We start from the raw sequence: 26,624 nt of genomic DNA, 5'->3' as shown, positions 1-26,624 counted from the left end.
GAAGGAGCTGGACTCCTGGCATTGAACAAAAGCACATCCCAACTCTCCTGCTCCTGGCTGCAGCCCTGGAGTGCCTCCAGGGCCCAGCATTGACTGGCATGAAAAGCAAACCCAGGGGGTAAATCAAGCTCCATTTAACAAGGCTCAGCTCCTGATTCAGCGTGCTGCACAGCTCAGCACTGCTGGGGCAGCTGCTGCTCCCCGTGTCCTACCACACCAACAGCAGTGCAGGATTCCAGGTACCAGATGGACCAAAACTCCCCACCAGCATCTCCCCAGTTCCTCCCACCCAAATCCTCTCTGCTGCTGCTCCCTAAACCCAACACTAAGTGCAAACAAACTCTGGAACGTGAGTTTATTTGGCAGTCCAGGGGCACGAAGGTGTTGCACAGGAGTGCTGGGGATAACCAGAGAGAAGCCCCTAGGGGCAGACTGCGAGGTGGGGCTTCAGTCACTCCAGTATTCTGCTCCACTCAGGAAAAACAAAAGTAGTGAAGGCAAAGCTAATTAAAAGAAACTCATGCTCTTAGGATGATTTCCCACTCGTAGGTGTAAGACATGACTGACAGACCCAGTTTTGCAATAGGTAACAAAAAAGCCGCTGGGTTTGAAGTCTCTGCACGCTGTGAGCACACACAGGACTTCTTGAAGCCCTGGTCAGAGCAGCCTGGGCCTCCTGCTCCACCAGGACACGGGGTTCACACAGAGAAATCAGGAGGTACTTCCGTAGCTATAAAGAGATTTATTTGGGGATGGAACTCTGCACTACCTGAAGCCAGGCTCTAAGCTGGCTCTCGGGATCTAGGGCACACTCTTCTTTGGACAATAAAGTTCAAGTCGCACTCACTGTCCTATTCAGAAAGGAATGGTGATGATGACAAAAGAACCACTATGACCTAAATGTGTTAGTTTCAGCTGAAGCCGTCTTCCATCAGAAACCATAGGATCTGATACACCACAGTCCTCCCCAGGGCTGCTCGGGAGTAGCTCAGTGCTCTGTGTAACTGGAACTGCTGGGTTTTGTTTTGTATCAAAAAAGCAGAACAAAAAGAAGAGAGTTGAGCTGCAGCTCTCACCCGCTGCAGCAGCGGCGGCTCCGCTCGCCCAGAGTCTGCCTCTTCCCTTGGGAAACACGGAATACAAAATGAACCCCCAGCCCAACACATCCCCAGTGCCACGCTGGTTCCTCCTGAGGGCTGGGGCTGGGGGTCACTCCTTGGTGTCCTGCTCCTCTCCCTCCTGGGCACCGTCCTCGCTGGTCTCCTTCTCCTCTTTGCTGCGCTTGTTCTTTTTGTGCTTGTGGCGCCGGTGGCTCTCGCCCTCCTCGCTCTCGTGTTGCTTCCTGGGGGGGGAGAAAGGGGAGAGGGAGGTCACAGCAGAGCCTGCACTGGCCAGAGACACCCACACTGATGCTGCTGTAACGCAGAACTGGAGATATGAGAGGTGCCCAGGGCACCACGGTGCCACTGCAGGGGCTATGTGGCTGATCCGATGGTAGCACACGTGGCTGGAGTGAGGGCAGGTGATGCAAACACCAGAGCTGGGTGCTCTACACCACACAGGGTGGGCAGCACAGACAGGCTGCTGCCAAGATTCAGTCTGGGGTGGTTTTTGTAAGGAGCTTCTGTGTCCTTCCAGCTCCTGAGAGAGCTCAAACAGCTCTGGCACATCTGAAGCTTCAATGTGAAGCACTGAGACTGCTGAGAGAAAGACGATCCTAAATCTGAGGTGTTTGAAACTCCTGCTCCTCTGAACATCTTGGGGAATCCCAACCGGTTTCGGTTGGAAGGGACCTTAAACCTCATCCAGTTCCAGCCCCTGCCACAGGCAGGGACCCCTTCCACTAGAGCAGCTTGCTCCAAGCCCCTGTGTCCAACCTGGCCTTGAACACTGCCAGGGATGGGGCAGCCACAGCTTCTCTGGGCACCCTGTGCCAGCGCCTCAGCACCCTCACAGGGAAGAGCTTCTGCCTAAGAGCTCATCTCAGTCTCCCCTCTGGCAGGTTAAAGCCATTCCCCTTGGCCTGTCCCTACAGGCCCTTGTCCCAAGCCCCTCTCCAGGTTTCCTGCAGCCCCTTTAGGCACTGGAGCTGCTCTAAGGTCTCCCCTTCAGGAGCCTTCTCTTCTCCAGGCTGCCCAAGCCCAGCTCTCTCAGCCTGGCTCCAGAGCAGAGCTGCTCCAGCCCTTGCAGCATCTCCATGGCCTCCTCTGGACTCGCTAAATCCCTGCACTAGAGGCAAGAGAGGGGTCAATGCAGGTAGATAGAGGCGTTTCCTAATGGGAAGTAGATCCTGTTTCTACCTCTGCTTACTCATAAATGACCTGGCGCTTCACTACCTTCATGCTTTAGATCCCCTCTATCCTTTACCCAGAGCTGCTGCCTGACAACATCCCCACACTGAGATCAGCCTCCAGCTCCCCTCAGGAAGCAGGAAGTGGGAGCTCTGGTTTTGCTCACTCTGGTTCTTGGCCCCTCCTGAGAGGAGATTTTCTGCTGCTTGCTTCTCACAGCTGCGTTGTTTCTCCTCACAGCCTGCAAACCACGTGAGCTCTCCCGAGCTGACCATGGTGTGGAGGGGCAGGATGGAAACACAGCACGGAGTGCAGGAAAAGGATAAATGTATCCCAGGATAAGTGACCACAGGGCAGACAGTGCCGCACGATGGGGACACCATCGGGTGTAGAGCAATCCTTGCCACAGCTGGAATACCAGTTCAGCAGCAGACGCGTAACTGGCGGAGCCGCCGCAGCCCTGCCTGGAAAGCTCTTGCCTGAAGTGATTTCTGCCTTGTTTAATAAATGGCTTCAGAGTCATTAAAGGGAAGAAGAAAGTACCACAAAAGGCCTGTGCCTCTCCCCAGCACATCCTCAGCCACCGGCGGACAGTGGTTTATGCCTGAGCAATGCAACTGTCCTTTAATATTGGAACAAGTGTCAGGGATTTCCTTCAGCCAAACTGCAACAAAACCCTTTCATCTTCCTGCCAGTGCCTTCCCCACGCTCAGATCTCAAAGCACTTCAAGCAGGGATCCAATACACACTCCAAGTGGCCATAAACAACTATTCCTCCATTTGCTGTAGCTACAAACGCTTCCCATCCTACCCCTTTGGACAAGACAGGGAGCATCTGTGTGTGGTCTCAGGAGCCCAGGAAGTCACCTCACTCCCACCTTAGGCAGTGGCCCAGTCCTATAAATGGAGCTCTCGAGCAGACTCCGACCCCACTTTGTGAGCTCCATCCTGCTCCTGCAGTCAGGTATCTAAGCTCGACTTCAGTTCTGAGTGAAGGAAGTGGAGAAATAACCCTTCTAGCTATTGGCTTGTTAGTCTGGTATCAGCTCAGCTTCCACTTGGTTTCTATTCAGCTTTTCATCGGCCTGGCCTTTCTTCCCATCCCTTTGTTTCCAGCCCTTCAGCAATCAATCCTTTCTTGGGTGAGAGCAGCCTTTTACCTCCAGCCATTATGTAGGAGTTTTTCTGATACCCATTTCAAACCAAGGGTAATCACCTACAGAGCTGACAGAATTTCATCTAGAAGGAAGTAAGCTGAAGCACCAAAAACCAAAGAGCAAGTAAGCTCAAGTCATCACCAGGGTGTAAACTGACATAGCAGCAGCATCGCCCTAGGTGAGGGGAGCTACTTTGCTAGAACAACACTCACAGGAAGAGCACCTGGAGCAAACACATTCACTCAAGGAAAGCTGGGATTTTAGGACATCCTGCTCTGCTCCAAGTGATCTTTGTCCCGATCATCACTATTGGAAGCACTGGGCACAGAGCTCTGACAGCGCAGCGCTCAGCCTCCTGCTCCAAGAGGACACTTCAGATTTCAGGCTGAAGCAAGCTCTTCTTTTCTGTGCAAGAACACATTGACACCTACAGCTGACGCTTGTTACGGTTTTACATTGACTTTGTGTGTCCTGTGCTGCCCTGATGTGATGCTCAGCACAGGTTAAAATCTCCTCTGCCCACCAGTGCTGCAGTTTTGCTGGCAGTGACTCAACACCCCGCCAGCTGCCTTACTGAAGCACCAAGGGCCCCTCTCCCTGTACAGACAGCCCTGTCACCTGCCCACGAGCACTTCCTCCTGCGCGGGCACCACGCCTCAGGAAGCCAGCGAGACGCAGGGTGACAGATCACCCGAGATCCCCAAGCCTCCTGCCTGCAGCCCCGGTGTGCTCCCGTCAGCAGCACAGTCCAACCCTAAGCCAAGTTCTTACCGCCTTGAGGATTTATGCTTGCTGCTCTCGTCCTTGTCGCGGTGCCGGCGCTCCCGGTGCCGGTCCTCCCGCTCCCTGCTGCGGTCTCGGCTCCGGCGGTAGTCGCGCTCGAAGTCGTAGCTGCGCTCCCGGCTGTAGTAGCGGTACCGCTCGTCGTCGCTTGGGGAGAGAGGGGAGAAGTGAGGCGGGGAACACAGCCCTCGTGATGCTGAGCATCAGGAGCCGTGCCCGCAGCACTGAGGACCCCATCCTCACCGCTCACTCCTGTCACCTCTTACTCCATCGAGAGGCTGAGGTGTTTGTGATGCTCCTGAATAAACCTGTGGCAACGATCATCTGCTGCTGCTGCTCATCGAATCCAAGCTGCAACCCAAGCCCTGCCTCCAGCCACAGTGAACATTCCCCACCTGCCTATTACACAGCTCTTAAGCCCCACAGTGACTATTATCACAGCTTTCTCCCAGCCTCTCAAGGCAAAGGGTTTACAGAATCTCTTCTCTGGATTTGCCAAGAGGGTACCTCAGCAGCACATGGCCAATCCCTTGGGCATTCTGCCCCCACAATCCTTCTGCAATACGCCCAAGACCTCCAGCTACCTTGCTCCAAACCAACAGCAAGATGCTCTTGCCACCCTGCCTCCCCTGGTGCTGGGTTTTACCTCACAACACAGCTGTCCCAGATAACCTCCAGCTCTTTCATGTCAGTCTAAGGGACTATCTTCTTCCCCATGAGTTCAAAACTCCAATTGTGAGTGCAGCTGACGTGATCTTTCTGCCTGTATCTGCTCAAGGCACCTCACTCATTCAATCCATGTACACAAGGGGCATGATGTACCCTGAACTCAGGTTTACACTCACTACACCTCACAGTCCCTATTCAGCTTCTGAAAGCCAAAATCTAAAGGGTTAAGTCCCACTACAGGAAACAACATTCAGACTCTGAGAGAAAGGAAGCAGACTTCCTAAGGCTCCTGGAAACAAAGAAACTCCATCAGCATCATCCAAGAGTGCTCCAAAGGACTCTTCGGAGGACGGCTGCTCACCCTGCCCTGGCAGCCATGAGCTGAGAGGTCAGCGTGCTGGAAACCACCCAGCAATGCTAACAATGTGCTCAGGGGTGCTCATCACAGGGGGAGCCTGCGCAGGAAGTGTGGGGCTCTGAGCAATTCAAACTGCAGCAGGTTTGTCTCCTGTCCTGCTCTGTTCTCCCCCTTCCACCCACAGCACCCACAGGCTTGTGAGTTAAAACAGACAGGGGTTTAGGGAAAGGTTGTCCTATTTGCTCACCCCTGGGGCTGAGAAGCTTCAGGCAGGCAGCACCCCTCTGCTAGGAATGCACATTCTGATCATGTTTTGAATGACTACAGGTATTGCTGAGCCTGAAGCCTGCAAAACACTGACGCTGCCTGTGACAGAACAGGAAAGTGGTGGGTTTAGAAAGCATCTTTGCAGGGTACCCTTCACTTTAGCTTCTCCAGATCAACACTGGGAGGCTGAAAGCCAGCAGGGTGGCTGTCTCCAACACTGCTTGCAGAAAGGCCTGGGTAAGGATTTAGGTTTCACAGCCCACTGCTGGGGCATGGCACTCCTTGCCCTGAAAGCCTCTCTAGGAGAGCCCAGCAAAGCCCGGGTGCCTTGTCCTTTCATTGACAGGTACACTTAGGAGACAAGAAGCAGCAGCTTCTATGGCCGATGGCTCACACTGAGCTGTGAAACACCCAGGGCACAGAGAAGGGCTATTTCATTTACTGGCCTCACATTACAGGTGGGGGAGCAAGTGTAACTGGTTCTGCTGGATTCAAACAAAAACAGCCACAGGAAATCAGCCAGGGCCACCGGCTCCCAGTTTGTCCTGTGGTTATTGATCCAACGTATCGCTTCCCAACTTGAACTGCTACAACTATAACCCCATCCCTTGTGCTCCAGGGCAAGGCCAGAGCTCCCTGCTGGGACCTGTGAGGAGAGGCTGCTGGATGACAGCACTCACTTGTTGTATTCACTCGTGGTCGGGGTGCGGTCTCGGTCTCTCTCCCGTTCCCGTTCCCTTTCCCGTTCTCGCTCCCGCTCCCTCTCACGCCTTGAGCCTGAGTATTCCCAGTGGCTGCTGCTGGAACTGCTTGTGCCCTTGTCCACCGTTGTCACCCAGGGCGTGTGGGATGTGGAGATGGGTGGGTAGCTGATGAAACCTGAATCTGCAGCGAGAGAGCAGAATCCTTACTTCAGCATCCTCCCTATCCCTCCCATTCCAGAGACACCCTCTGGAGATACAGCTGAATCCAAGGAGATAACAACTCAGTCCCTCTTGTCCTCACTCCCCCTTTTTTACTTCCAGCAGTTTAAGGACATGCGAACACCCACTCCCTGAGGAAGATACAACCAAGACCTGGAAAACCTCCTCAGCCCCTTACCCTGCACATCCCTGCAAGGGCTGTGCACTCCCCTAGCTCCTGCCGAACAAAGTCCTGCTACACAGGACACTCTATAAGGTCTCCATGGAGAAGAGCTTAAATCCAGCCCTCCCAGACATCCTGGCTTGGCAGCAGAGGTGCCTCTCCCGCTGCTGAGCCGTCCGATTCCATCACCCTTGGCTCTTGGCCATCCCTGCAAGGCCTCACTTCTCGCCTGAGGGGGTACCTGGGGAGGGCTGGGACACCATCTGCTAGTGGAGGAGGAAACCTGATGAGCCCAGAGCCACCAGCACGGGTGCAAAGGAGACAGCCTGGTGCTGCCTGTGGCTCCTCAGCACGGTGAGGAGGTGCTGCTCCAAGCAGTGGTCGCTAAGGAAGTGGGAGAGAGCACGGGCATTCCCCACAGGGCTGCAATGGAGGAGGGAATCTGCTGGAATTCTGGCAATGCCTCCTCCATTACAAAAGGTGACAGAAGCCTGCCTGTGCCTGCAGGCAAGGAAGAGGATACAGAGGGGGAGGAGGGCATTCAAAGCTCAGAGAGATGCAAAGCTGATGGCTGTGCTTGTGGTGAGGGAAGAGGCAGAGAGCGTGAGCAAGTACCTGTGCAAACAAGCACAAGAGCACATTGCTGAGGGACATGGGGAAGCTCCTCTTGTATCTACAGTGAAGAGTGATCCGAGGCTCAGCACTCAAGCACAAAACTGCATTCAGCATTGCTGCAGAACATGCAGCTTCCCAAACACTTCACGCTGTGGTCACACTCAGGGTGTGCTTCTGGTGAGTGGGATAGTCTGGGGCACAAGCCCTAAGGTTAAAGCATCCATGATGTCCACCAGCTTAAGAAAAGCCTGAACTACCAAACACCAGAGAACAGAGGTATTTTCAGTGCTCACCTGCAGAGTTGTAGCCAAATGGAGGTGGCTGCCTGTTGTTGTAGCTGGCTGGCTGGCTTTGGAGAGAGAAAAGGATGTGAGTAACTAACACCAGTGACCCACCGCAGGTGTGTCTGTGCTGGAAGTGTACCCCATGTTTTCCTGAAGGTCTGTAGGAGACCCTCATGGGAAACCCACGGTGTCACTTTGCACTGCAACCATCAGAAATACAGAGGTGCAGTTGCTTTGCCACAGCTTCTAACTCAATTGCTTGATGGGCTTTACCCATCCCTTGTCAATCAGGCAGCCCTCTGCAAATAACAGTGCTTACAAGGTACCTGAGGAATCTTCAGGGAAAACATCTACCAACTACTCTGCACTAGACCTAAGCTCACACCTAGATTTTACCGCTTCCTTTCCATGTCATGAGCATGACAAACGAAGGTGAATGCACAGAGGATTCCCTATGGACTCTGCTCTCACCCCTGCCCCAATCCAAGACCCGACCGAGAATTCCCAGGCCTGATTTTAGACCTGCCCACCTCCCTTTCTCCCTGTGGAGGAGCTGTGCCCATGGCTCAGCCCAGGTGTGGTCTTACCCATCCAAGGTTGGGATGAGGAGAGCTGGTGGTGGTGCCAGAGGAGGTGGGAACAACCCTAGACAGAGAAGCAGAAGTCATCACAGAGATCTCACAGCTTGCCATGAGGAACAAGACCTCGTTGCCAGTTACAGTTAAAAGCAGTTTAAAGCACCCTTTTACTCTAAACAAGGCTGTTTGAAGTGGAATAGTTTTCCTTCAGGGTTGTATCTCCTACCAACATTAAACCCCTACAGCTATGTTGGGTCTGTGGGGGTATGGAGAGAAAAATAAAATAACTACCCTCTGTTTTGACTTAGTCATCTTAAGCATAAGATTCATGAAAGAGTAAAGATTAACCTGACAGCCCTGTGCAAGACAGACACTTGTGGTTCTTGGGATGGAGACACTGCATCTACAGCAGAAGTTTTATTGCTCCATTGGGTAAAATGGGTAGCTTTGTCCCTCAGACAGCACGTAACAGAGTTCACCTGGCTTGGGCTGGTTTTGAAGAAAGCCAATTTTATGAACACACACACTCAGAAACCCTAAGACACAGCCCCAGTGATGCAGAGCTGTCTGCAAGGGCTGGCACTTTAAAAACGGGCCCAATGTCACACACATGAAGAGCTGTTCATCATCTTTAAGAAAGCACAATTAAGCAGAAGCTTATGAAGGCCACTTCCAGAAGTGGCTTAAGCCTTGGAAGCCAAAGTCCTCAACCTTGGCCAGTCTGGAAGTCAGAAGCATTTGCTGACTGCTCCTAAACTTGTAAAACTTGTACCTGTCACTATAAGCAACCATCACTTCTATAGGCAGTTACCAGTGTCAGCAAGAACAGGCCAACCAACCACCCACTGGCCTGGCTTTGCATAAAAATTCCTGTTTATTATTAAACAACAAAAGAAGAGGAAATTGTACTGCTACAAAGGACAGGAGCCATTTACTGACAGTAGTCACTGAAGCCAGAAGCTCCAGGTTCTTTTTCAAGTCAATGGAGCCTGAGCCAGCACTGTCAATGAAAGCGTGTCAACGAAATTCATCACCTCTTACTGTGAACACTAAAATGGGCTAGGAGAACCCCTTCCTACAAGGGTCTCACTGCAAAAAGAAGTGACCTCTAGCCCAGCTACAGCTGGAAACAAGGTGGGGGCCGTGTCTCACTCTTAGATGCTTCATTTTTTCCCCTCCTTTTCCCAAGATCTTCCGATAAAATGCAATGCCTGAAGCATTTCCAACCCATCTGCTCACCAAGCATAAGCACTTCAAAGTGCTACTGTTAGAACACCTAATGAAGGTGGATCACCCTCATAACCATAATTAGCAGGTATCCTCCCTCAACTCCCTTTCTAAGCCCTCACCTCAAGTGGAAGTTCCCTGCCACAGCCTGGTCATTCTGTCCACCTCACCCCTCCCGAACAACTTTAAATGCACTTGACTAGCAACATTTAGACCAGTTTGCATCCAGTTTCACTACAATACAGTTCCTCTAAATCAAATCTTCCTATGAGCAGGTTCCTTCTATTACAGCAATGAAAACCAGCTCTGCAATGTCACTGCACACTGAGAGGAGTCTGGAAAGTGATGTTCTAACAAAGAGGAACTTTCTGAGGGAGAGCAGCACAGCCAGTGTAGGTTTTCCATATTTCCATTTGGGAAGCCCAGGGCAGAACATGAATACAAAAGCATGGACACAAAAGCTGTGAATCAAGTCCAACATGTCTGACACACAGTGAGGACAAGCACAGCAGGTCCAAAGTGCTTTGGGTGCAGACCTTTTGCAAATACATGAATCAAGTAAGAGGGGAGACTGAGCTGAGCTCTTAGGCAGAAGCTCTTCCCTGTGAGGGTGCTGAGGCGCTGGCACAGGGTGCCCAGAGAAGCTGTGGCTGCCCCATCCCTGGCAGTGCTCAAGGCCAGGTTGGACACAGGGGCTTGGAGCAAGCTGCTCCAGTGGAAGGTGTCCCTGCCTGTGGCAGGGGTTGGAACTGGGTGAGCTTTAAGGTCTCTTCGAGCCCAAACCATTCTCTGATTCTATGATAAGTACACAGTACACCAAGGCAGTGGCCTGACAGCATATCCAACAGTCACCATCAACCTTAGATTTTCAGATCTATGGCATCTGCTCAGAACCATCACTCCAAAGGTGTGCTACACAAACAGCTGAATTTGTTTTCCCAGGATTAGGGCAAAACTTTCAGCTGAAAGAAATTACAGCCAGAGGAAACTCAGTTTCACAGCAGCTCTAAATTAGTGGGGACCTTTACTTATGCACAAGATTGGCTGTTACATTTCTCTATTAGCATTCACCATCTCTGCTGCACAGCAGGGAGCAAAGGCTTTGATGCAAATAACATTTATTCTGCTCAGTCTCACGCTCCAAATTCCTCCACAAAAGCACCAATCTGTCACTCAAACTTTTGCTGTGCAAATGTCATAACAAGAACTAAACCATTTCAGATCTCAGTAAGTGGCTTCAGTGCCATCTGAAGTTCTGCATTTCACTTTCTAGACTGGTCTTCAGAGACACACTGAGCAAGTGTTAAGAAGTCCTACAGATCATTATTTAGTTACAGAATACAAGATAAGCTGCTCGAGTTCAATTCTGCACTGGAGTTTATTAGCCTTAAACTAACTGTGCTCTAAAATGAGTCTTGGTGTCATCCCACCTCGTGTTTCTTACTCTAATGCTCAGACAGAGCCATCTGGGTGCTCAACATCACTGCTGTTATCAAGAGCAAATCAGCACCTACCTGGAATAGGCCCGGGCGGTGGAAGACCTATGGAGACAAAGAAGCAAAACGAGTGAGGACTGCAGGTAAAGCATGTCATCACACTCCCTCAAACTAAACTTAAAAGCAGTCTTTGGAATAAAATTCACATACCTGAGCCAACAGACCAGCAGAAAAAATGGTGCTATTAAGCAGTAATTAGCCATTAGCTGTCACTTTTTAAGTATTTAAGGGCAAGGTTAAGATAGGCTGACAGAGAGACTGTACAAAGACTGGCCAGGTCTAAGGACCTGTTACTTGATTGCTCCTGTCCTATAGCATTTCACAATTAACCCTTTGCTTTGCTCCAAGCCTGGGATGCCCTGACTCGCAGCCTCAGACTGCCGTATGCTGCCGTGTGAACACGTACCTGGAGGATGCAGGGGAGGTGGAACAGAAGTAACTGGTGGAGGAGGGTGGAGGAAGTGTGGTGGAGGTGGCCCAGCCAGCGGAGGTGGCGGTGGGCCTGCTGGTGGTGCAAACGGCTGCTGCTGAGGGGGCTGTTGGGGCTGTGATGGCTGCTGGGGCTGCTGGGGGGGTTGTGGCTTACTCCCGTGGTCTCCAAGCACCTGGGAAGGCAAACGAATGAGAAGAGAGAGTTTAATCTTGTTCCTAGCTAGGACCTTGCTGTGCTGGCATAAAGAGAGTGTATCACCAAAACCAGCAGCACTGTGATACCTGGGAAGACCAGGCTGTGCTATACCCAGCAGATAACATCTTTGGGGAGGAATAAAGGTTGATCAAGGCAATCAACATCCTTAGCAAGGGATCTTCTCCTACAGAGAACAGCAGAGACTAGAGTCTAGCTCAACACACAACTGTGCAAATGACAGCTGACAGGGATGAATGCCTTTTGTTCCAAGGACCTGCCACTGATACAGGCTTTGGATTGAGAGCTGCCTTATTTGAGGGTTTTATCCCAATTTATTTCTCCTGAGGGCAGCAAGAACCATTGAATCATAGAATGGTTTGGGTGAAGCCAAATTCTGCTCTAAACTGGAAGTCAGCAGAAGACTGGATTCACATCTGTCTGACAAAAGGTCACATATGGAATGATCAATACACAGATACCAGAATGACCTGGAAATAGCAGGTATCCATGCTTGTAAGTGGGAAGAACAACAACCTTTTCCCAGCAAATTCTCTCTTAAGCTAACTCTTTTTAGAGCCATTGCTGGCAAAATTCAGAGAACTGACTATGAAAAAAATAAACAGACCACAAACCCATTGTAAAAACAAAACCAGGAATTGTGTCTAGACAGGGGAGAAGTTCCACATGTGGGGCTTTTGGTGAGTTAGGAGTGGTTGGCAGGAGGAAGGTGGTTAAGAGAAGAGTTCTCAATACATGGTCCTCAAATGATATACGTAGCATCTTCCTATCTAGGAGCCAACCAGAACATTCTGGTCATACATTGGACATGGAAGATCAGAACTGAGTCCAGTTTTAAACCCCAGGTTTTTCTTTCTTACAAAAGACAATATCCAGTAACACAGGCCCACCCCAAGTCAAAAGCATGGGCTGCATCTAATGATGCTTAGATTCATCAGTCTTAGTTACTTCAAAGTCAAAAGAAAGACAAGCCCCAAGCAGAAGTTGTCCATTGCAGAATTGGAGATTCCAAGCCAACAGTGAAAGGGAGTAATCCATGTAAAAGCCTCCTAGGTATGCATCCCAAGAAATAATTTGGGAGGGCTGATGGGAAAAGGAATTACTATGGGATGGGAAAAGGAATTACTATGGCATTACCATTCAGACTGGCGGATGAGTCTTAAAGGACAACCCCTGGCTCCTAGTAAGATAAAGCTTTTAACACAAAGTTAATTCAACTTGCAGAAGGGAATGATGCACGCATATGCCATGATACGGTTCATGTACTACCTCCTGCTTTGCAGATGGCAACTGCAACAAGGGAGGTCAGGAACACACAGACATTTGCTCAGTGTTCACTACAACTGCAATAAAGCCAAGGCATTTACCTGGATTGGGTTTTCCTCAGAGGCATGTTTATCACGGCGCCTTCCTTCTACTCTCCTGATTGTGCCAGCCTGGCCACCGATCACATCGATCGTCCCACCCAGCTTCCTGGTACAAAGCAGATGCATCTTTTTAGGCCCAAAGACAACAGAAGGAGCAATTTTCCCTACTATTGGACAGATTCGTCTCCTACATTCTTTTCCACCAGGGAAAAATGCAGAAGGAGCATTCAAATTGCACAAGTCCTTGCTCACTCTTAGGGGAAGAACATTTTTGTAGGAGATCGTTGTAAGGTCATCACAATAAAAAGTTTCTGGGAGAGAAGAGCACCTGCACCTTAAGTTTAAATGTCCTTCATCCTATATTTATGCAACAATTGATCTGTCCAAGCACAGCCTTAAGGCATTTTCCTGCAGTCAAGATAGAAAAATATCAGCACTTTTCCAAGTTAGATAGCAGAATTCTCTGTATCAGTAGGAAATTCAGCCAAAGCAGATATAAAAATGCTGACCAGTTGGAGAGAGACAGTTTTCTCACTGAAATCTACTCACTTTGAGGGAAAAAAAAACAAACCAAACAACTCATTGCTAAGCCCGTGGTTCTGATTCTGCTATGGTTTACAAAGATACTTGACCTGATCCTGACCAAAAGCTCTGCCGCACAAGCAGAATCTTGTGTGTCAGTACTTTTAAAACCAGACTGCAAGTTAAAATGACAGAAACACTGTACAGTTACAACAGCAACAGCTTGTTCTGCAGTGGTCTTTTCCAAAACTTCATGATATATACTTCACAGCTATAAAGAAATCTAACTGATTTTATGGCACTGTGAAAGGGGAAGAAATGTCAAAGTGCTTAGATGCAGAAACTAAGTACAGATTTAAAGCTTATATTTGAAACATAGAGCTGTCTCTCTTCTCAAACTGGGACGTTGGAATACAAAAGCATTTCTGCCAGACAGGTGTGCAAAAGATGCAATGTGAATAAAGCAACAGATGTAATGAAAATAAAGCAACACCCAGATCTACTAAAGCCTTGCCTCTTCTGGTTTCACACAGCTTTGTTTTAATGAAGCTTTTGCTAAAACCCTACCAACCTCACCAGGTCAAAGAGGCTTCCCAGCAGAGGCTGCCAGTCAAGTGACTCAATTGTTTTGCTTTGTCCAGCCTTGTGGCTCCTCTCTCTCATTGGAGAACATAACTAATCAGCATGCACCAAGCAGCATAGCACACAGGTTAGAAACCAATAGCTTCTCTCAGGAGCTGCCAAACACGTAATCCACTACCACTTAAGGAGGCAAAGATTAACATCGTGGGAGTAAGAATAAGCCAAGTAAGCACAAGCAGAAGCAATGTGAGCCCTCAAAGCTGAGGGACTTCCCTTGGCTTTTTGACTCCCAGAGATGTCCCTTCAGATGGGAAAGAGGTTTCCTTCCCTGTGCAGCAGTACACTAAGGATATCATCAAGGAGAAGTAAATGGGTAGGCAGGAGTTGTACACTCCTCTGGAGAGCACTGCTCCAGAACATAGTTAATGAGTGACCACGGTAGCTTCCTGTAGAGTTTAAAAGCTTGTTTCAGGCTTGAAGAGATTCAGATATGGCTCAGGTAGATCTCAGCTACCCCTATGAAGCCCATAGTGCACCCAGGCTTTAGGTCTGTACCATCTCTTACCTATTAGGAGGAGGCCCAGCCTTCATGCGTCCTCCCACCAGAGCCAAGAAGTCAGTTTTGAATTCTGTTTTGATGATGTTGTTTTCCACTTCTTTTTCAGCATTTCCTGTTCTTCCTTGCTGAACCTGTGGAAGGCGATGTGTTACACACGTTTAATGCCCCTACTTTCAACTAAATGTAGCATCAGAAATTAAACTACAGCAAAAGAAAAGGGCTCCCCCAAGGAATAATTACAGAGCTCTTGCAAACAAGCAGCCCATTCTGTAGTCAAGGTTGCAGATATTGCTGTAACCTGGCTGGCTACTCCAGCCTCAGCCTGCTGTCCACTGTCTCCCATTGTAAGTCCAAAAGTTTAATAAGCTCACAGCCCTTTCCATTTAGTCTTTAATTCAAAACTGGAAACAGTAATATTCACTGTATGGAACAGCAAGTATGAACTCCTTGGCTGAAGTTCTGATTAACAGCTGCTGGCCACTTGATGGCACTTCTGCAAAGGTTGATGGCCAAAGCAGTCGCCAAACACAAAAGGCTGCCACACAACTGCAACAAGTAAACCAGCCATGGATGCTCAGCTTCCCTACCTATACTTCCCACATCTACATCTGTCTTCCAACCAAACACCCCTATATAGCAGGGCAGCCTCAAAGTCAACTGGAAATTTCACTCAAGTCTTGCTCCTGCAGTGGGTTCAAACCTGCCAAGCAGATCGAACTGTTTGCTCCATAGAGAAAAGATTTTTAGCAGAGAGATTTCAACTTTAAAGATGTATTTTTGTACTTCTCATCAATGAAAAGGAACACAGAACAGTTGAGGTATTTTCTGTTCTTACACCCTCATCTCTGTGATTACAATAAAAAGCCCCAGTTTTATTGTAGCCATATGCAGGAGTAACACACCACCTACCGTGATCTTGTTTTCAGTGCTGATGGGAGGAGCAGGATCCAGTCCAAGCTGAAGCCGTCGCTGCTTTTCACAATATGCTTTCCATGTTTCTTCATTGAATCCATAATTAAAGTAATCAGAAAGATCAGCACCTGGCAAAGGGAGCAGATTTGTCAAATTGTCTTTCAACTGCTTAAATTAAGCATTAAGAAAACAGAAATCTGGAGAGAAGAGTTTACTCTCTGCTTCATCCTGTTAGAAAGCCTCTGTGTGCCACAGTGGAGATGGCTGCATCTGTCAGTGGGAGGGGAAACACAGCCTGAACAGCAGCAGGACCATTTGAGAGACAGAACACAGCACCTCTACACGCTAGTAACAGCAATGACACTTGCAACAACTTATCCACCAACTGGATTTTTTAAGATTGGCTTCTTGCAATTGTCCAAATAGTTGAGTGCTGGGGAGAGCACAGGAATGATGGTTCCAGCCACCACCACCAAAACAGGATGGTGCCACAGAACCTTTTCTTGGTAGAGCTAAGTCAACAAATTCTGCTCCTGACTGTCACTGCCTGTGCTATTTTGAGAAGAGATTCTGGGACTCACCCATGTCATGACACAGGGCTGAAGTGGAAGTTTTTTATGGATACCTCTCAGACTACAGAATTACAGAGCAGTCAGGATCCTGCCTCTAGCATTCCAACACCGTTATCTTACTCCTTCTAAGATCGTTGTCTTTCCTTGACAGTCCTCTGTGAAATGTGCCAATTCAGCAGGAGCACTTCTGAGTAAGAGAGGTGGCCACAAACTGCGTGCCAGGAAAACATTGATGCAGAGGAAAAAATATAGCTGCAGCTCCCCCTGTAAGGCACATCTTACAACAAGAAGCATTACAAAGCATCTCCTAACCCTGCTCAGATGTCCCTCAAACATCCCCCTCACAGAGGTATTCCCAGACAGACCAATCCTAAACCAAGGATCTGTTAGGTAAGGGCTAAGCAAAACACTCTGCCCATGCTGAGCTTGGATCTGTACAGTGAGGTTTAAGTTTATGTTCTAGGCAGGCTACTCTTCCTGTTGTACCACCCAAACATGCAAATTGCAGGAACACAGACTCAGCAATGTGACATTTACATATCTATTTTATCACCCTGTATTTCAACCTTGTATCAGTCCTTCCACACTTCTTCCTCTCCTCACTTTAAAGAGATACCAACTTACTGAACAATTAACTATGAAGGATATAAACCTGAAAGGCTGTTGAGTAACAAGCTACTTATCATCAAAAGTAAACTAAAAAGCCACACACCTCTGCAGACATCTTCACTCTATTTGGACTTACATTGTTTTAAGGCTAGCTGCCTTCAGTTTGGTCCAGGGATGTCAGCATGACCACAATGATTTCCTTGCTTCATCTCTGAAGTTCCCCTCATTATTTTCCCTCTAACTTACTTTCTTCCTAGCCCCCTCTTTCTCACTTCACTCTCCATGGGAAATCCCCTGCAGAAGAAAGGCTACATTTCCTATTATGTCTGTAGTAGCTACTAATCACCAGAGTGCTTCAGTGCTGGTCTGATACCGTGATATGTCAACGTAGTTATTAGCACTGTTTCACACTCAACGCCCTTCATTTCAGGTACTCAAGAGACACCAAAACCACACCACAGCCTTACAAAAGCACTACTTAGTTAGCATAGCAATATTTCTGAATGACAAATAAAGAACAGGGGCTGGTTAGAATAATTATTTCTGCAAAGGGGCAAGTGGAATTTTAGTTTCAGTTAATATTTTAGCATAGCACATTTTAGGAGTAGCACAGCAAAAATCTGCATCTCTTTGGTTCCTTCATTTACTTTTGTACCAAATTCAAATGAAAACCGGAAGTTTACTTGTAGCACCCTACAGCTGTCATGCAAGAGTCACTTCTGAGTAGGTATCCTGCTAACACTAATCAGGAAGACAAAAGAGACCCTGTACATATTAAAACCCACTGTGCAAGGCACTACTTGTCTAGACACAGTCTAAATAATACTGTCCAGAAGAAGTAAGTGAGAACTGCTCACTCACACACCTGGGAGCAGAATCTGGGAAGAATTAGGCAATGCCACTTTTCCAAAAGAAAAATCCTAGCCTTTCATGTCAGAGCAGCATTTCTCTTCCTTTTGCTCAACTGTTTGCAGCATAAGAATTCAACAAAGACAGACAGCTTTCCTATCACGACGTGCTCACTGAGATTGGCCACAGTGAGACAGAATAACCAAGGTACTGCACATGAAAAGGAGACCATTCATCATCAGCCAAATCCTGATCCTACTCAGTTGACTTTCAGGCCCAACAAATGTTAACCTATCGCTATCTGTGCAATGTTTGCTGGAAGTAGGGAATTAACAAAACAGAACATTATAAAAAATAGTTCTTCCCTTTAGGGAAGTTAAATTAATAGAGCAGACAAAAACAATTTTCAGTAGAAGCATGGCTGGCTCAGCCAGTAAATGTCACTGATAGCCTCGACAGGCATCAGAGGTTAAGCAATGGCCATTGCTCCAATTTCTTTATTCCCTGGCAGCAATAAATGGACAACAATTACATGTGAAATTCAACAGAGCCCACTAAAACTGTAGAAAATATTTACCAACAGAAACTGTGAAGCCCCACCTGGTTTCCTCCATGGTTTGTCTTCAAATGAATCTAAATCCACTTCGATAACAGGCAATCCATTTATGTTCCCTGCAGCATCTAAGTCAATACCTTTGGGCTGCAACTTGGCTTTGGAAAGAGAGAGAAACTGTTACTATTTTTAATGCAATGCCTTTAATCCACTCATTTGTTGAGCAAATTATTCCAGTCAAAAATAAAGCACTACTGTGAATTCATTGCTGGCTTCATAGCACGGAGGTAACCACAAGCAACTCTTTAATAACCATTACTTCAGTCACTTTATAAATAAAGAGCCAGGGTGTACAGCACTTGCAGCTGAGCAGCAGGGAAAAAATTCAACCCAAATTGGTCCTACAGACAAATGCACTGAATTATTAGAGCATCAAATGCACCAAATTTATCCCAAATGAAAATAAATTATTTTTCTCCCCAGGCAAAATATTTATTTTTCTCTTCCCAAGATTTTCTCCTAACAACAGGTTTTTTCAGGATCAGTCTCAAACGGATCCTGTACTAACTGGAGTCAGCAGAAATCTCTTAGGTACACAGTCTTCAAGGGGAATTTGTTCTTATTTTCTCAATCAGAAGGTAAGTCTTTTGCATGAAGAAATTAATGGAAGGCAGTATGTGAAGCCCATGGAAGGCCAGTTTCACATATGAGGAAGGATGGAATCCAAGTCTTGATATACAGTATAAACTTGACTGAATGGTGGGGAAGATTTCATTTGCAGGATTACATAGAGCTGATACTGAAGGCCAGAGTCTGTTTCTTTTAGTATCTTACACTGCAAGTAGCTCCATATACTGACCACAGAGTTAAAAGTTCTCGAGGTCATTTAGAATGTTTGGCTCCAGTGCAACAACATAGCTCAGAAGCATTCTGTCTTTCTACTACGAAAGTAATGATCAATGTATTTTTTTTCTAATTTAAATAGAATTCCAATCAACCTGTTCAGTGAGTAAATCACTGCAATTAAAGTAATTAAATCATTCCAGTGCTCCCTGCACCCTCAGACTGTCCCAGAAGTGCTTATCTTTAGGAAAAGCACTTACTATTGCTAATTTAAATAAGATGCACTAATTCTATACCCTTCCAAACAGAGATCAAGACTTGCAGCTGCTCCAGCAGTCAGTGCCAGGTAAGTGAAATACTGGAAGAGGTGAAGGATAAAACCAAGAGCAATACCTGAAGCAGATGCTCCATAGCCTCTACCCGTTTTTAAGTTTAGATTCATAGGAGTTCCCCTATATGGAAAAGAATCGTTACATTGGTATTTGAACAAATTACTTGCTTGTTTTCATACAAAGTATATTCGAGCCCTAACAACCTTCAAAAGATGCTTAGTTCACTTGGGTTTATCATGCATTTAGTACTAAGTCTCAACACCTTAAAAGTGAAATTCATTTTCCACGTAAGTTTCTCTAAGCCCACAGAAACCAGCAAATACATTTACTGACAGACCAGAAAACATAAGAGGATTGTCTTGAACATGAAAGGGAAATGTTATTTCCAAGAGTTGCAGCTTCCATTCTGTCCAGGAACGTACTTAGTATTTAAGTGAACAGCACGGAAATCACAGCTGCACATAGATCACAGAATGAGGAGAAAGATAGAAGCAGCAGATTTCAAAAGGGATGTCTGCAAAATCTAGTGAGCTGCTAGGAGATGGAGCACTGCTACTGAGAGCACCCTAGCAGGCTGAAACCACTGCTCCAAGAGAAGGAAATTATCAATAAAGTGGAAACGTCAGAATATGCTGCAAAGCACATGCAAGCCATTTCCTCAAGAGAAAGGCTGCTAGCAGTAAGCAAAAGTGCTGTCCTATTATTTTTATTCAATGCAAATGAGGTAGAGTTTTAAGTCAGTGACATAATTCTACTGGTTCACAAACCCAGCCTCACCATTTCTGAAGTATGAAAAATCAGACAGCTGAAAACCAGAAACCTCACAGCTTATGCAAATTCTTATCAAGGCACATTCGGGTTCCTGACCTTTTCACAGAGGAGGAGTTAACTGCAACATCCCACTTTTGATTTCGCCCAATAAAGTACAGTAATTATTCAGTTAATTTTCCAACAGCAGACCCATGAAATTATCATTCCTATTTTACAGCTGGATTCTCCAGCCAGCCATTGCAGGACAGAGCTGTCCACCAGCTTCTAATCCCATTCTGGTGTCTTAGCAGTTACTCGCATGTCTCCCAGGAGACAGATCAGCTCTCATCCCCAATTTCAATCCCAATCAATGCACTAGAGCTACCTCAGATCAAACCCCAACACCATTATCAGCAACACATACATGTATGATGGTGCTCCTGTTTTAATATTGCCAATAGTAACCTTCACGTCATCATCATCACTGTCACTATCGCTGTCATCTTCTTCATCTTCACCACTTGGAAGGGCCTGGCAACAATGAAAGCACACAGGAGCTCATCAAAACACAATACTGATCAATTCCCTGGGACAGTAAGACAAATCTTTGTAAAGCTCCCATGATGAAGGTCCCTTAGAAAGAATGATTCTGATATATACATTTCTATTGCACTCTGAGGTTATACAAAGCTGTCTCTGGAGGCAAAAACCAGAGAAAGAGGCAGTGGAAGAGCAAGTCTCTTCCTATCCTTTCAACTCGGAGCCACTAGAATGCATTTTGAAAGGTCTGAGCCTGAATCAAAACCAATTCCCAGGACTTTGGGCTTTCTATCCCAGTGTTTCCCATATTTACTGACCCTCAAGAAGTCATACTGAATATTGAGCTGAAGCTAAAATCATGTTCTGCTTTTCCTGCCAGCCTGCAGCACCTCATCTGCCTCTTCAGTGGGCACAAGCAATACTTGAATGAGGGCTCACTGCCCACTACATAAAGTAGGCTGAGAAGAGAAGCCTGTTGCTGTAGATAGCATTGGGAACTATCAGTACACTCCTACAGTATAAATGTAGTGTATTAGGCAGTACCAGCATCTTTACACTTACATCATTCTACCCATGGACATTAAGAAGCACAAAAATAACTGTGTCTACCACTTGCAGTGGAACACTTACATGTTGTGAGATCTCTCGGTCTTCATTGCTGACGGGCCGGTTCTCCTGAGGAGCATCTTGCAACGGATGGGAAGACTCTGTGTGTCTGGTAAATGTGATAGATAGGAGAAAGTGGGTAAGACCCATCTAGAGGTTCACCTACAAACATTTCTAAAGCATTCATCCAGATGACTTTCATATAATCACTTTATTCATGTAGTGTGTTTATTCTGCTGGCAGCCAGCTCAACTATATGACAAAAAATTAATCATCCTTGCTTGGCTTTGTGTTTTGTTGAAACAAATCAGTTTAGTGCTTCCCAAAAGCCTGACAAACAGTGTGGGCTGCCTAGCCAAACACTACTCTGTGGCTAATACAGAAGTAGCAGCTGGAATAGCTTTCAGCTTTGGTTTGGCACAATCATAGAATGGTTTGGATTGGAAGAGACCTTGAAGCTCATCTAGTTCAACCTCCCTGCCATGGGCAGGAACACCCTCCACTAGATCATGTTGCTCCAAGCCTCATTCAATCTGGCCTTGGGAACATAATAAGCAAAACTTCACCTTGTCCTTAATGATGCTACTAATTGTACATATGTTTACTAAGCAGCAAAGGCATCTGTCTTGCAAAAATTAAGGAAAAAAACGGTTCTAGTGTTCTACAAATAGCTTACATTAATGAGTAGTTACATTTCAAAGAAGACAGGTAATTATCCACCCAATCTTCCCACTCATTACAAATTAGTCCTAATGCAACTGGTGGTCAGGTTGAGATTTACCTCCAATTAAAGTCTGTATAAATGTTAACACTGTTTATTGCATTAGCCAAGCAAGAAAGTCAAACTGGTATTCCAGAAACGAGTATGCCATGTTACAACACTGAAACACAAAGAGACATCATTTTTCTCTAATGTCGTAAGTAAAACCTAGCAGAACTTCAAAATAATTCCAGCTTTTCCAAAGAGACCATTAGAACAGCCCACACCCAGGAAACCCAAATCCCCACCAGCACTTTCTGGAGACATTGCTATTGATTTAAAACCCCATGTCACCTACTAAACATACAGAAGATTATCTTCAAAAAGAAATGTATGTAACTCCTAACAGAATCCAAACACTGTTCAGATTAAAGCCATTTCAGAGGTGGCAGGGAAGGGGACACCAAACAAGTGAGCTGAAAGATCACGCTAGCGCAACTCAGAAAGCAGTTACTGAGCATAAAAAGAACAAACAACATGAGCAGTTACTGAAACTCCCCTATTAGAAAAGCCCCATATATAAAGAAATTCAACAATCAAGCAAGGATCAGAAACAACGGGTGAAGGTGGGGCAGCTAACCAAGGAAGCACAGGTCCCATTGTCCCCAAGTTCCTGAGGTGACGGGAACTGAAGACACACTAAGTTATTAAAAGGAGCCAAGGTGTCTAAGGGAAAACCATCCTCTGAAAGTATTTCAAAGCTGCAGACATAAGCTATTACACAGGGGTCAGAAGATGTAGCACTGGAGAAAACCTCACAGGTGGCTCCAAAACCCTTTGCATTTTGTTTGCCAAATCCAAGCAACTCATAACATTGACCTCCTCAACCCCAGGAATTTTCTTTAGAATCCCAGATGACTGAAGTAAGGCAGAGTGGCAAGAATTACCTTCAAGTCACATGAAGTATCTGTGGGTGTGCATTAAAATGTATGAATTGGAGTTCAAATAAACATTTGCTAAGTCTTTCCCTAACCTGTTTGCTTCCCAGGAATGAGCAATCTGACGCATCCACAGCCATCAGCTGCATGCAAAAAAGTCACGACTATTTCATTTCCCCAGGAACACCAACTTAACCCTGTACACTGCTGACATAACAGCATCCTGCACAGGCTGCCCATATTTAATGCATCCTTTAGGCTAAGGAATGTCAACAGAGAGAGACAAATACTCCAGGCAAGCCAGGAACATATCCCTGGAGCTGCAGCCATGGACAATATAGCAAACAAAGAGTCGTTTTTCTTAAAACACCCCACAGCTCTTCATTTAGGAAGATTCTCATGCAACAAAGAAGGGGAAAAAAGAGAGAGGGAAAGAAAAAGAGCACTGGCACAAGCGCTAACAGTTTTCCTTCACCCATCTTGCAGTTACTGGATACTCAATTTTTAATCCTGCTGATAAAGTAAAAATACATTCAGATAAAAGTGACAGCAATAGAACTATGCAAGCTAGCAGTAAATTTCTATCTAAGCTAAAAGTTGTTCCTTCTCACAAAGCCCATTTGATGTTTTAGGTACCAATTTACCATGTTTTTTGGTTTAGATACTTACACCAGAAGTAGGACATTATCCGTTACAACCTCAGAAATTCCAGATACTGAATTCAAAATGACCTTAAAATGACAATAAACAAACTGAACTTTTGAAGGTGCTGAGCACACAGAGATCCAGTGAAGACCAAGTCCTCTGAAAGCCACGTTACATTTAAAAATTGGAAACTTTATATTCCTGCTGAGATAAAACTCTGCTGATGCAAAACAGTTACAACTATAGGGGAGCACTTTCCATATACAGAAAGCAAAATGGATCACTGAGCTCCCAACACCTTGATCTGAAAGCCTGACCCAAACTATATAGTTCATAGATCCCATGTGGTGATATGGTTATGACAGGATTTTAACCTAGCTGAAGGATGTTAGCTTTGCCAGGCTAAAGCATAAGCCACAGTTTTACAAAGGCCAAACCTCAAGGCACCATTTTTCCCAGAGAATTAATTGGAAATCAGATCTGATTTAAAAATAATAGGGGAGAGGGAGAAAAGGGGCTTAAAAGTCAGTTTTAAGTCAAACCCAGTTCACCTTCTAAATCCATAAATGCTGTGCCAGCCCAAGCTTGGCAGCTGGGGGTGACCCCATGGGATAAGAAACAATGAGGCTGAAGCTTCTGGCAACAGCATCAGTGTAAAGCATCCCCGAAGCTATGCTTAAACATTGCTTGAGCTTCTCTGCAGCATGGATCATTATAATGCATAAACAGCCTCTAGACTCACCCAGAAATTGGTCCATCTTCTTGCTTACCAGTGGTGTCATCTGAAAACCAATAATGACAATAAAAAATAAACTGATTCAAGTGAAAGAAAAAAGCTAAATTTAAGCGCAAAATGCATCACAGCAACAGAAATACCTAGCAGCACCAAGGCACTATAACCCCAATGTTCTCTTTTCAATGAAGTTCAACTAGAAATGAAGCAACTAAAAAACCACAACAAATCCAACAACCAGAATCTACTACAGAAGTGAAGGATCACACCACTGACACACAATGAAACTCAAAATACACATCCACAGTCTCACACAGAAGGAATAAAGGCAAACATCATGTAAGGGACATCTGGGAAGGCCTTTATATAGCCCATTTAACATGCCAGGGGAAAAGAAACGTCAAAGCAGTCAGTTGGAAAGTCTATGAGGGGACAAAGACGTGTAAATTAAGTCCTACGCTTCTCCCTAGACACACACACGCATACACGAGTCCAGGGTAGACCGGGGGTTCACCTGCATCAAGCGGACTAACAGAGTTTGGATGATGAGGAAACCGCGCTTGTAACAAAGCGCCGCATCAACCTCTTTGCATCGCAGTGTTGTTAAAAGGACAATACCCCTCCCTCCCTCCCCCTCCAAAACCGCAGCCAACAACCCAGGGTAGCCCGGCCCCGCACACCGGCCAGGTGGGGCCGAGGCGGCTCCCGAGGCGGGGCCGGGCTCTCCGCGTTGCCCCCCACCCCCCCGGGCCGGGGCGCGGCCTGGCTGCGCGGCCGGGGGCGGCAGTACCTACCGCCGTAGAGCCAGTGCTCCTCGTCCTCCTCCGCCTCCAGCGGCGCCGCGCCCGGCACGGCGCCAGCCGCCGGCGGCTCCAGCTCGGTGGCCATGGCTGCGGGGCTGAGGGGAGCGGGGCGCCCGCAGCAGCGGGAGGAGGAGGAGGAGGAGAAGCGGCGGTGGCCGCCGGGGCCCCGCTAGGCTCCCGCCGGGGCCTGAGGCGAGGCGCGCATCCGCTGCGGGGAGGTCCGCAGCCACCGGGCCGGCCGAGGACTTGGCTAGCGCGCCGCCATTGCTCTTTCTTTGGTCCTGAGGGCGGGAGAGCTGTGGGGGGAACGGAGGCGAGAAAACCCCCCCCCGGCGCGGGAGCGGAGGCCGCCGCCGGGCCTTAGCGCCGCCCGCCCCGCCGCTACAAAAGGCGCCGAGCACCGGGCCCTGGGCGACGGCCCCGGCGCAGGCGGCGGCGCATGCGTGGGCTCAAGGCGCATGCGCCGAGGGGAGCGGCGGCGCCTGGGGCGCGCGGGAAGGGCGGGAACGCAGCTCCCCTCAGCGGGACCCGCCATGGGGACCGGCAACTGCACCGGGCAAGGCGGAGCGGAGTGGGAACACGGTGGGTTCCACATGGCGCTGCCCGGCTGAAGAGGCAGATTTCCATCTCCCGATCAAACTGAGCCTTGTCCCGAAAGCCCAGCCAGCGGCACGGCTGGAATTTACCGTCACCGCCACCAGATGGGTCAGTCTTTCATCCTTACCTCATAAATCCGACGAGATCCGCAGCCACAGCCCGTACAGGACTCGACACACACCTCAGGCTCGAGCAAGAGCCTGCTTCCTGCAGAGCCAAGCCCCTGCACTTCACAACAGCACCATCGGGAAGTGTGGATGTCACATTTAGACTTTTCACAACGAATCTGGTACCACTGAGACTCTAGAAAGCTCCAGCTACTGAAATCAGCCCAACGCGGAGAGCAGAGGTGCACAAAGAGCCATTGTGGCTCATGGACATATCCTGGTAGGAGCTCCCCGAAGGGCACAAGGAATCCAGCACAATTCCCGAAGAGGTTTTAGGAAGTGCCTGTAGGCAAACACTGCTGTGTGTTCATTTCACAAGTCCCAACAGCTGTTCTGTCAATAAAACCGTATTCACAAAAGGAGCTGGTGACACTACCAGAGGTTCAGTACTTTCGGGTGGGGGGGAGATTTACACATCCCATTTCCATCTTTCCAGCTCCAAAGTGAATTTCACACTTTACACTCTGAAGATGTAGCACCTTAACTCTGCAACTCAAAGCCATCTGGTAGCTTCTGCTTTAGAGCAGCTGTACCAGTGACTATTACCCTCTCAAAGCGATTAATGCCATCAGTAGTAGTAAATGGAAACTTGGAGCAATGTGATTTTCAGCACTACTCTATGCTACTGAAAATTACAAAGAACCATAAAACAAGTTACCTTTTCAATGCACTCAAAAAATACTGTATCAAAGTTACTTCAGAAACATCACTCCTCACTGCCGTTCAAGTGTGGCTGTGATGCATTCCTCCTCAGTGCCCTCTGCTTTCTGCTCCAGGGGAAAGGAAGCGCTGAACAAATGCTCACTGAAGCAATTGGAATAGGAATTGGACAGCTGACATCCCCTACTTACACACTACTGATGATCTGAGATTAATGTAAAAAGAGGTGGAAAACTGCACTCATATAAAGAGCCTCAGCAGTGGCAAACAACAGGTTTTACAACAGTTGGGGTTTTGTGCTACATGGTCCCAAACCAGCACTTGAATC

General features: G+C 47.4%; 1 protein-coding gene across 1 annotated transcript; it reads right to left on the bottom strand.

The window, feature by feature from the left end:
* Window positions 1-726: 726 nt before the first annotated feature.
* LOC133209268 (pre-mRNA 3'-end-processing factor FIP1-like) lies at window positions 727-25,298 on the bottom strand. The gene is made up of 16 exons (XM_061347789.1): window positions 24,864-25,298; window positions 24,079-24,118; window positions 21,078-21,162; window positions 20,332-20,438; window positions 19,219-19,277; window positions 18,030-18,140; window positions 15,397-15,527; window positions 14,494-14,618; window positions 12,825-12,930; window positions 11,218-11,416; window positions 10,830-10,856; window positions 8,098-8,155; window positions 7,520-7,575; window positions 6,206-6,410; window positions 4,220-4,378; window positions 727-1,342 (listed from the first exon to the last, which is right to left on the bottom strand). The coding sequence occupies exons 1-16, from the start codon at window positions 24,955-24,957 to the stop codon at window positions 1,210-1,212; spliced, it is 1,695 nt and encodes a 564-aa protein (XP_061203773.1). The 5' UTR covers window positions 24,958-25,298; the 3' UTR covers window positions 727-1,209.
* Between the last annotated feature and the right edge of the window lie 1,326 nt (window positions 25,299-26,624).

The sequence above is a fragment of the Neopsephotus bourkii genome, unplaced genomic scaffold (genome assembly GCF_033783945.1).
Source record: "Neopsephotus bourkii isolate Nb327-2 ecotype Australia unplaced genomic scaffold, CSIRO-AGI_Nbou_v1 NB_324, whole genome shotgun sequence".
Classification (NCBI taxonomy): domain Eukaryota; kingdom Metazoa; phylum Chordata; class Aves; order Psittaciformes; family Psittacidae; genus Neopsephotus; species Neopsephotus bourkii.
The sequence above is the reverse complement of the archived record's forward strand: the minus strand, read 5'-3'. Positions and strand labels throughout refer to the sequence as shown.